The 12,133-nt window shown below is 38.7% G+C and overlaps 1 protein-coding gene across 1 annotated transcript in view; it reads right to left on the bottom strand.

Annotated features, from left to right (window-relative positions):
• Positions 1 to 10,914, bottom strand: part of LOC309551105 (putative cation-transporting ATPase 13A4) — a 75,831-nt gene extending 64,917 nt beyond the window's left edge. The window contains 3 exon segments of the mRNA XM_082251551.1: positions 911 to 1,057; positions 4,151 to 4,324; positions 10,781 to 10,914. Coding sequence (XP_082107677.1) covers positions 911 to 1,057; positions 4,151 to 4,324; positions 10,781 to 10,834 — 375 coding nt within the window. The 5' untranslated portion in view covers positions 10,835 to 10,914.
• Between the last annotated feature and the right edge of the window lie 1,219 nt (positions 10,915 to 12,133).

Raw genomic sequence — 12,133 nt, 5'->3', positions numbered from 1 at the left:
CCAGTGTAATCCTAGTCCAGATCGCTGGCGATGTATGACGCAACTGGTGCCTCACTTGCTCCAATGGTTTTTAGGGCTCTAAGTCAATCCAGCAGTCACCTCCTCTTCAACTGTGATGTCATTGGGCATGCACCATGCCCAGTGATGTCACAGCTGATGAGGAGGTGCCATTTTTTTGTGAGTTGCCAAAAAACCATGAACTTTGTTAACCAACTACACCCAGATGAGTGCTGCAGCGTTTCCCTGCTATAAGTTCAAATGAATAGTCTGTCTTAACACATGGCACATGAACATCTGGCATAATGGATATTTACGCACATTCGTTAACACACCGCAATGGTGTGAATGAGCCCTTAAGGGTCTAAGAAAATTGTACAAAATATACAGTATTGTGTGCCATTTTTGGACAGGGGCTGTATTGCTCTGTATAAATATATCCAAGGTCACTCAACATATATGTGAACAAGTGCCATATGGTTTGAGTCAAACGCAGCATCCAGAATACTTCAGATACAGTTAAAAAAAAAAGTATAACTAAAGGCAATTTTTTTTGTTTGTTCTGGATATAGTGCAGGAATTTGAACCCATGACATTTTGTATTGCTGTCTGAGCCCCCATTAGGGAGATTCCACTTCTCTGTTTGTCCTGTTTACCATTATCATTGAAAGAGAAAGTAAAAGAAAATCCCAAATTTTGGGTTGTTCCTAGAAAAGTATTAGTGGGGAAATCTTCCAATGGGGACACTAGTTCTAGTAAATTAATCTAATTCAATTGCAAACAACTGCAACAAAGGAAAAGGGGTGCCAAAATGTGTGATAACATAACAGCCTAGTCCACTAACTCACCTAAGAAGGTGTAAATTTAAGTACCCAGTATATAGAAACTCAAAAATCTGTATCAGGTAACATACCTTCAGGTCTTTTTTATGGATGGCTTTAGTAATGATAGACTTGCCATCGGCAATCACTGGCTGTGCAGTTTTTGTGTTCATTGATATGTTTAAGTCTTGCAACTGAATCCATTCTATGCTTTTCCTTAAATAATGTTCAAATTCATCCTGGAAAAATAGTAATCACTGAATTATTCTGAAACAGATATCTAGCAGAGCATGCAGATATGTACTGGAAAAGGGGTTTTGATCTCTAGGATGCCCTATAGTAAGGTTTTGCCACCATCCCTGTGAATATGCAGATATGTACTAACATTTGTTAGTTCCCTGTATACTATTTAAATATATTTTTAAATACAGATATGTGTAATATTCGTTTTATGCAAAAAAAAAAAAATACAGTTTAGTAGAAGTATTACCATATACATCTGATTCTGTATTTTTATTAAATGTTACTTTTGTTATACTTTTATTTTGAAACACAAATATAGATTTTGCTATAATGCTCTCTTTCTCTCTGGTGCTGTCTATGTGACAAGGTGCATCTTTGTTCCTTTTCTGGATGTTCTGTTTACTCAACCCAGTTTGTGTGGGGTTAGGTTGTGAGGGACCCACCCTCTGGGGGATGTCACAGTGTCAACCTGAGCTCAGTACAATACTGTATAAAGCAGGGGTCTCCAAACTTTATGAACACAGAGCCAGTTTACTGTCCTCCAGACTTTAAGGGGGGCCAGACTGAGGCTTTAGGAGTACAAAATGTCCCAGCATCAGCAATCGTAAACAATGCCCCATCATTGGTGTCATTAGGAGGAATTGTACCCCATCATTGGTGTCATTTGGAGGAATTGTGCCCCCGTTGATGTGATTGGTAGGAGTTGTGCCCCATCGTTTGTGTCATTTGGGAGCAATTGTGCCCCATCATTGGTGTCATTGGGAGGAATTGTCCCCCATCATTGGTGTCATTTGGAGGAACTGTGCCCCACTATTAATGTGATTGGTAGGAGTTGTGCCCCATCGTTTGTGTCATTGGGAGGAATTGTGACCCCCGTTGATGTGATTGGTAGGAGTTGTGCCCCATCGTTTGTGTCATTGGGAGGAATTGTGACCCCCGTTGATGTGATTGGTAGGAGTTGTGCCCCATTCTTTGGGTCATTGGGAGGAATTGTGCCCCACCATTGCTGTGATTGGTAGGAGTTGTGCCCCATTGATTGTGTGATTGGGAGGGATTTTGCCCCACTGTTGATGTGATTGGTAGGAGTTGTTCCCCATTGTTTGTGTCATTTGGAGGAACTGTGCCCCACCGTTAATGTGATTGGTAGGAGTTGTGCCCCATTGTTTCTGTCATTTGGAGGAACTGTACCCCACCGTTAATGTGATTGGTAGGAGTTGTGCCCCATCGTTTGTGTCATTTGGAGGAACTGTGCACCACCGTTAATGTGATTGGTAGGAGTTGTGCCCCATTGTTTCTGTGATTTGGAGGAACTGTACCCCACTGTTAATGTGATTGGTAGGAGTTGTACCCCATCGTTTGTGTCATTTGGAGGAACTGTGCACCACCGTTAATGTGATTGGTAGGAGTTGTGCCCCATTGTTTGGGTCATTGGGAGGAATTGTGCCCCACCATTGATGTGATTGGTAGGAGTTGTGCCCCATTAGTTGTGTCATTTGGAGGAACTGTGCCCCACCGTTGATGTGATGGGTAGGAGTTGTGCCCCATCATTTGTGTCATTTGGAGGAACTGTGCCCCACCATTAATGTGATTGGTAGGAGTTGTGCCCCATCGTTTGTGTCATTTGGAGGAACTGTACCGCACCGTTAATGTGATTGGTAGGAAATGTGCCCCATCGTTTGTGTCATTGGGAGGAGTTGTGCCCTTCATTGGTGTCAGTGAATAAAAAAGTTCCCCAAGCCCCAGATAAAAGCAAGCAAGGGGCCGTGTCCGGCCCCTTGGCCGCAGTTTGGAGACCACTGGTATAAAGCAATGCTGTTCTCTTCAGTATTAAAAACTGGTCATCAGCTTCACGGGAAGAAGAGGACCTGTTTAAAAGGATTTTTTTGTTTTTAAATGTCAGAGAGGTATTTAGTTCTTGATAAATGGAAGATGTGCTTTAGGATTTAGCCTGTAATTAGATAATGAAATAGAAAGAAGACTGATGGGGCTATCACTCTGCCCTCTGCTACTATCAGCAGAGCTTCACTGGCTAACAGTGTTTTTCCTTCCTCTCTGGAGGCCTATGTGAACAGACAACTTAAGAATTCTACTTAAAAATTCTTTTTTATATCCTAGCAACAAGGAAATGATCAGTGTGTCATTCAATGCAACTTATTGATTTGAATAAAAATTTCTAGTCAGGGACCTTGTGTTCAATTGCATTAAAGAACTGCTGATTGAATTCAACTCTGCTACATGAATTAGCCAGTAGGAGAGTTAGTTGATTGCTTTTTATCATTTGAATAAATATCTACATGTGTGCTGTAAAATTGAACACAAAACAGGTTTTTTTTATACAATCAGTTTTAGTTGATTGGTTATATTTAATATTGTTCATATTTTCAGCTAAACATAAAGCAGACAACAAAACGTGTGTTGTTTGATATTATAATCAATGATGACTCACTTGTTTGTTATCGATTGATCAAAAATCACTATGGGGTCTATTTATAAAACATTTGTTGTATATATGTCAGAATCATTTGTGCAAGCCGAACAAAATGTCACCGTCGTTTTTTCAAGAGATTAATTCCTGTATTATCAGCTCCATCTAGTGGCCAAAACGTCCTATAGTTTTTATACTGAGGTTTTTCAGAAAACTATACCTCATTTTGGCAACTAGATGGAGCTGTTGGTTCAGGAATTAATCTCTTAAAAAAATTATAGTGACATTTTGGTTAGCTTGCAGGAATGCACTTGACAATTATGATATGATTTTTTTTTTTTTTTTTTTTTTTATAACTAGATCCCTTTGTGTATGGCTACCTTTAGTAAAAAGTTACCGGTTGAAATGTTAAAGGCTGAGTTATGTGTTTGGACTTGAATAGGGGTTTATGTATTAGGGTCAACAAAAATGTTATAGGTTAGGGGTTATGGGTTAACGTGTGTAGGCTGCTATTTATGTCACTTTTTTGGTGATAAAAGCTCCTCTTATCTCATCACTGATATCTAATGTCCTGATATTTTACAGTAAAACAATAGAATTTATAACTGTTAGCTTGGAATATATCCAATTGTTCTACATCGTGGTACAGCAATATGAGACTTACTGTGGTTTTCAGAAGTATAATGTCAGCTTCTTGCAGGCTGCATGGAATGCAGTGGGCCCATACATGCCATTCTGGCTTCCAATAAAACAAAAGCCAAAGAAATCCACAAGAAAATATATATCCAATAACACAGGCTGCTCTTTTGTAGGGCTGCTGTTTGTAGCCATATGTTTCCTATAGAAATATGAAACAATAAGCAATACACCTTGTTTGAGATCACTATGTATTATATTCTACCATTATGGAACTTCAATACTATATTCAGACTACCATTGAAACTTAGCGGTTACACCAGGATATTTGCCTATATACTTTTTAATATTGTTCATGTTGTACACACTGTTTATATGGCCATTGAGCTATGCTATGTGATATACATGCTACTATTACTCGTATTACTTGTCTATACAATGTAATTAAATTATATATTGTTTTACATTTCTTTTGTGCTATTTATTTCATCTCCAGCCACTAGCACCCACCTCATATAAAGTCCCGCGGGCCAACCCTTTGTTGTTTCTATATATATTTTGGGATGGAGGCGTGCTTGGGTGGGAATCAGACCATTGCCTTTTCTGTATACACCTTGTTTGCTAACCTTCTTCGCTGTCTCACATTCACATCCCTCTTAAAGCAAAACTTTCTGAGATTTCATATGAAGGGGGGGGGGGGATTGAAGGGTATATTAGCAAATATCTTCAATACAGAAGCCAAATAAACCTATTAATCATAAATATTTGGAATCTATTATTGTTTCAAGGACCACCAGGCATATTAACCTACCATGCTTTATGTAGGCCCATTGGGGAACTCTGGTGCCCTGGGTTGAATCTTTTGTTTGGAGATCTAGTATTGTAGACTGTAAGGGGCTTAATTAATTAAATTCTAATCAGTATTTTTAGATTAACATCAAGGAGCATGTGACACACTGGGATTTTCTGTAGCTACATCTCTTAATTAAGTTAAATTCTGGTTGTGCACAGTCTGCATAGTAATAAATGTGAAAGTATTTATATATATAGGCATTGTAAATGCTATCTATGAAAATCGAATCTGCCAGCACTACATTTGACATATAAAATTGTCCGTAAATCACATAAAGAGAAAGTGCAGTGCTCAATCAATATGCAATCAAAGAATTGTGCATATAACTGTGAAGATCGGTTAAATAAACAAAAAATTCATGTCAAAATATGTTAGTCCATAGTTCATGTAACACATGTAAGAGTGTAATAAAAAATACTGGAAAACCAAAAGTGAAGCTGAAGTTGTCCAGATTTTCAAAGTTGTCATTGAGAAAGAACCCAGCACCAACATAGAAGGCATATGCGCTCACCAGAAAATATGGACCCAGGTACCTTATAGTAAATGGGTCAACCAAACCATGTAATCCTCATAGAAGAAAGTACAATTGTGAGGGATGGCCGATCAAAGTGTATCCATATACTCCTGGGTTTTGATGGCTTTGTTTCCCGGCAGCACACCGATATATGGAAATAAGCCAAAGTGCACATACATAGTGTGAAACTGCTCAGGAGACATTGCTGGAAGTGGCAGCAGAGGAGCAGTTTCACACTATGTATGTGCACTTTGGCTTATTTCCATATATCAGTGTGCTGCCGAGAGACAAAGCCACTGTAACCCAGGAGTATATGGATACACTTTGATCGGCCATCCCTCACAATTGGACCACTTTCTCCTATGAGGATTACATGGGCTAATTGACCCATTTACTATAAGGAACCTGCTTTAACAAATTAACATGGCAAAATAAAAAAAAACTTTCCCAAAAAAATCCAAACAGTATTGTAGTGTTACTTTGCAAAGCTTGAGATCTTGAGCTTTTCCAAGATCCCTTTGAAAGGCCTAGTGACATAAGCGACAGTATGAGGCACTCCAGAGTATTTCTTGTATTTTCTTGTTTTGTTAACAGGGGATGGGGGACAGCCTTAAATGCAGATCTTGCGTTTTAGAGGCTTGCCCTAAAGTGGTTATAAACCTCCGACAAGAAATATGAACCATTCATATCCTTCTTTAGTGCTTACTTGGTTCAATTAGGAGCACTGAGTGTCATTTTTGTCTCCTGCTTGTTCCTCTGCTATCAGCATGAATCACTTCTGAAAAGTTTTCCTGACACCAGGAGAAATAAGGTGACAGTGGAGGGACCTCCAGCAGATTGACAGCCTTAGCTCTGTTCCTGTGTGCTGGGTAAAGGGGGGTGTGTCCCTTCCCTCCAATTGGCTCTCAGAGCTCTACTTGCTCAACTTCCGACCCCTGTTTTCTGACAGCTCAGACAAGCTTTATATAGCATAGACTTTGAACAGATGTAGAGAAGAAATGACAGCTGAAAAATCGGTACAACTTGTAGGAGGATTTGCTTAATATCTGGGTCTCTCCCGAGGCCAGTCACTTCACTGGATATATGTAAGGTTTTACAACCACTTTAAGGCCCCCCTTACATAACAGGCTCAACTCACAAAACTAACACTTCAGGATATTCAGTATATGCTTTTTTTCAAGTGACAGTTATTTTCAATTGAGTCCGCATGACCTTATCCTTGTGGTAAAGTGGTTGCAAACCCCTACATATACCCAGTGACTGGCCTCAGGTGATATACAGATACACAAAGATAAAACAAATACTCCTACATGAGTTGTACCTGCTTATCGGCAGTGTTCTCTTCTCTATAGCCCTTCAAATTACAGAATTTATCCAGCATTTCTGACATTTCAGAAAGCAGGGGGGAGAAGCTGAAGTTACACTCTGCAGAGCTCAGTGGGGACAGCTGACAGCTGATTGGAGAGAAGGTACACACCCCCTTTCACACAGCACACAGAAACAGAGCTGAGGCCGTCAATCACAGGCTGTGTGCTGGAGGTCCCGTCCCTGTCAATTTATTATTTCTCGGTAACAGGAAAACTTGTCAGATGTTACTCATGCAGATATCAAAAGAAGCAGGCAACAGACAGAAATCACACATACACTGTAAGGGGATATGCTTTGTTAATATTTCATATCAGAGGTTTACAACCACTTTAAAAGTTTCTTATTTTATTCTGTGAATAACACACTTCCTGTCTCTAGGTGTCTATGGTCACTCACTCCACTAAATCTGTGGAGGTAGGCATGGTGACACAGGTAGCAAATATGTCTGCCTTTTTTCCCATGTCCATTACATGGGGGAAATAGAGGTTAGCAGTATACAGGAGAAAGATCAGATTGTTTTTCTTTCTGTCCAGCTCAATGTATTCTGAAGGCAAGAATAAAAATAATGCAGCCACCACAAGGACTTGTAAGCTGCAATATATATTTTTTTTTTCTAGGATATAGTTATCCAATAAATACTGAAACCACTCTGAAGAACATACTGAGGTTGATTTACTAAAACTGCAGAGCGCAACATCTAGTGCAGCTGTGCATGGTAGCCAATCAGCTTCTAACTTCATCTTGTTCAATTAGTTCAATTAAGCTTTGTCAAAAAAAAAAAAAAAAAACTGGAAGCTGATTGGTTACTTCGCAGAGATGCACAAGATACTGCACACTCCAGTTTAAGTAAATCAGCCCCAGTGTCACACAGTTCATCATTTAATTAACACAAAGGGAACACATCCAACCCTTTTCCTGAAAGCAGCTTCTCTGAACTAAAAATGTCAAGCCCATCACTATTATTAATCCTCCGTAGAAACACTTACTATCAATTTTCTGGTCTTGCCAGCACTGTGTGTGGCTTATTGTTCTGTTAATTTACACCTCTTTAATCCACTGTCAACTCTAACCTGTCAGATTATCATTAGTTATAGCTTTATACACACAGCCAATATACTATATACATATCTACATACAAATCACAAAATACTAAGAATGACATAAACTCATCCCTCAGGCAATTCGACAGTATATTGTAAAATGCATTAGTACATTGTACTGTACTTGTAGTCATTCATATTATATTATTTATTAATAAAGGTGTGTGTTTTTAATTTGCCAATATCTATATAAATAACACGTCATCTGGACTATTATCCTTTGGATTACCTTCCCATAGAATCATGGTATACTACTAGTTATTAGTCATTATTACTAACAATATTATATTCATTCATACATTAAAAGACAAAATCTGCTAAATAAATTATCTGTAGGCAAAACTTTTTTTGGATTAAAACCCATGTCTGATTTTTTTTTTTGTCCTGTTAGATTTCAGGTGTCCCTGTGGGAAGATTATTACCCATACCTTTTGTTCTGACAACAAGTGTAAATTTTTGTTTTTAATTCTGGTGGCAGTGGTCACCTGGAGAAGTTGAGAGTATGAATCTACCTAGTAGGGAACAGAAATAAAACCTGACAGGGTTTCTAATTCTTCCCTACTCTATCCAAACATACATTCACTTTCAACCAGCTCTGATGCTTCTTACCTTTCCTGCTGGCCACACCACCGAACACCTTGCATATTGTGAAATATGTTCTGCTAAGGTCTGCAGAGAACCTAACACTTCCTGTTGAGTTGAACTCTAGGGACATTTCCTTGCAGTGCCATAATCTTTAGGTGCTGCAGAGGTTAATAGATCTGATGGACCTGTGACGGGCAATCATCAGGCGTGTAGACTATACCACCCTTTCCACCCACATCCTCCATTCACAGAAGCCATACTATGGCTTCTATGAATTAATATTGAAGGGGAACCTTTCAATTATCTGCTTATTTTCCATTCATTCTCCATTCATAGTTCACATTTCCTATATAAAAGCTATAGTGCAACTACTATGAAAGGAGGAGGTGGGTGGAAAGGGTGGGCATAGTCTTGATGAGTTTCTGTCACAACTCCCTTAGTTCTATTAACCTTAGGGCGGTGGAAGTAGAGGGCATCGGTGGATTTTAAGGAATGCAAGAGCCAGCAGCACAAGGGACACATCAGATAACAGAAATTTCCCTTGTGCTGATTTCTTTTTCTAAATTTTAAACAAACCTTGGCTTTAAGCAGATTTCTCAGAATCGAGGCAGTGTTTGCAGTATTGGCAGAAGGAAAGTATTTACACAATTCATCTATATACAGGTATAGCTTGATTACAAATGTTTACTATAGGGATAGAGTCTTTTTAAATATCTGGCTATATCACGCTCATTTAGTAAGAAGTTCAGTAATATTTAGTGTTGTAACCAATCAGATGTTAGTTTTCTAACGTTATTATAAATAATGGATACATTTATTTATGATGTGGTTTACCATTTTTTGCACATAGCAGTTTGCTTTAATAAGGCTAAAATCATGGCTATTTACTATCATATCTTAATTTCTAAGGCAGATATAAAATGTTGGTAACTGTTGGTTACTGGGCAGTGTCAGTTGAAATGCCAATGGTAATAACCATTTCTGCAACCTTTGAAAAGAAAGCTGTAGAGAAATATCAATATTGCAGCTACTGACCTTTCCTTCTAAAAATCCTGACTGCTTGGCTGTTAGGCAGATGCCTTAGCTTTAGTACTTTTTAAGATCAGGAGGCTCGACTTTACTCTAAACCCACCCTGGACTGTACTTCAGGTCAGTGATTCTAAGCATTAAAGCTAGAGGCAGCCAGGCATCAAGTATTTTCAGAAGGAGGACTGCAGCAATGACTCCTGCATTTCTTTTAGCACATGCTTCTTTTGAACTCCAGAGGAGTTTAAAGGAAGAGGAGCTCCAGGGGAAAAAAAAAAGATTTACCCTTGCGGTGGGGACTGGCCTAGCCCATAGGCTAGTTTTGCTTAGGGGATGATTAATAAGGTGATATACTTACCTTGTTACTCACTCCCACAGACTTCCTTCTCTTTATGGGATCATTTCCCAGAATCCTCTTACCTTTGCTGCCCGACCAGTCACAGTTTTCCAACGTCATTCCATACAATGGAAGGGCTATCGATCCTGCATTGTATGGGTGGATAACGAGGGCCAGCATAATTTCAGAGAGAGGTCAGTGGAGGAGATCATTGGCTGCTGTGGGAGTGAGAAATAAGTTAAGTGTACTAACCGTTCATTATCCCCTAGGCAAATTGAACAGTGGAGAGGGGGACCCACTGCAAGAGTAAATCTTTTTCGCTCTACAAGAACAAGATACATGTGACAAATTTGACTTCATAGGTAATATCAGATGAGAGTGTTATGATCCACAAATGAGAAACAAATACATAGAGAAACAAATGACAGAGCCGGATAATCATCCAAAATTAAACATAATGCCTGCAGAATATATTCCAATAATAATAAAAAATAAATAAAAAAAAAAGACCACCAGTATGTTTTCAGACAGATTATTGGTAGATCCAAAGAAATTAAATAGAAAAATATGCAGAAAGAGATATTTTTGCTATTTTTTTTCTAAGTATCTGAGCAAGTGAGTTTATCCCTTAACTTCTAAAAAGAAAAAAAATGGAAAACTGCCTCTATGATAACAGACCTGTATATATTTTACTGATGGAAATTTAGGAAAGTGAAAAACTACAGCTTACAAAATGTAAGGAATTCTATGCACAACACCCTGGGTTGGTGTTAATGAAAGCCAAACATCAGAATTTTCTTTTTTCTCGCTCTCCTTACACCATTATCCTTGAAACCAATATCTTCTTAGAAAAAGATTACACAGAATAGTCTCACCATCTCATTTTCTTCTCCCTCGTTAAGTAGCGCATGATCAACATATCTCTCCATCAATAATGAAATCTCTGTCTTCTGCCGGGTTTGCTAGAAACTAATAAAAACAAACTTTCCTGTTCTATAATGTGTGTATATATGGCATATCGACCATTTATTCCCAATGTGCTTTATGTAGCCTTTGTCCTGGGAACACACCCCTATCATCAAGTTGGCATCCAGCAAACATTGTAAATTGCTCCACAGTTTTGAAATATGTGGACTGAAATATCATTGTTGCACACTGTAGCTGTATGCAGGATATTTCCTTGTTTGTATAAACTACCTTGACATCAGCAAGTTATATGACAAACATGGCCAAAAAAAGCACGTTACACAGTGAAACAAAATCATTCACTTTTCAACACACTCTACTAACCCCAATACAACTAATTACCTACATCAGGACAGGAGATGGTAACTTAAATACTAGGAATGTTGTATTCTTTGGTGCACATCTAAAGCTGACCATAGATGGTTTTTGTCTTTTTGATCAGTAGCATATACAGTACAGCAGTCAGGTATATGTAATGTACAAATGAGGGAGCAGTCATAAGGCAAAGGTTAAGACTATGATACTACTTTAATACTACACAGCACAGATTGCATAGTGCAATGGACAGAAGTAATTGTCCCTGTTGTGTTGGTGATCAGTGTGGTCTCTTACACTGGGAGGTGGTCAACATCCCTCCTTATACTGGTGGTCAGCACTTAGTGCTTCCCCTTACATTGGTGCCCAGTGATCCACATTCCCCATTACTTTGGTGGTCAGAGATTAGTGTGCCTCCATACACTGGTGGTCGGAGTTTAGTGTGCAAAAAACATACAGGAGGGTGCAACCACCTTTTGCATTACCATTGATACATTTTATTAAATCTGCACAGACAAATTGATACTCACATGCCAATAAAAAACATCAAGCAAACATGATGTTCTCCAGCTTAAACGCAGTATTTTCAATATGAAACCAAAATCAAGAGCACGGGGACATGACCTCAAACTAACTGGAGGATGCATGGAATACACTTCCAGCAAGAGGTAGTGAGACAGTCAACAGTAAATGGCTTCAAACCTGCTTGGGACAAACTCAGATCTATACAAAAAACAAACATAAACAAAAAACAACATAAAAAAAAAAGAAAATGGGCAGACTCGATGGACTACACAGCCTTTTTCTGCTGTCACTTTTCTATGTTTCTAAAGCTGGATACACACTATCCAACTTTTGTGGATAGATTTCCTTCAGATTTACCCTTTCTACCGTATGTAGTGCAAGGGCCTGCCAGATTGCATACAAATTGAAAGTGTTTAGGTGTG

The sequence above is a fragment of the Pelophylax lessonae genome, assembly GCF_965119305.1.
Source record: "Pelophylax lessonae genome assembly, chromosome: 3".
Taxonomy (NCBI): domain Eukaryota; kingdom Metazoa; phylum Chordata; class Amphibia; order Anura; family Ranidae; genus Pelophylax; species Pelophylax lessonae.
This window is presented reverse-complemented; position numbering and strand designations above follow the sequence as displayed.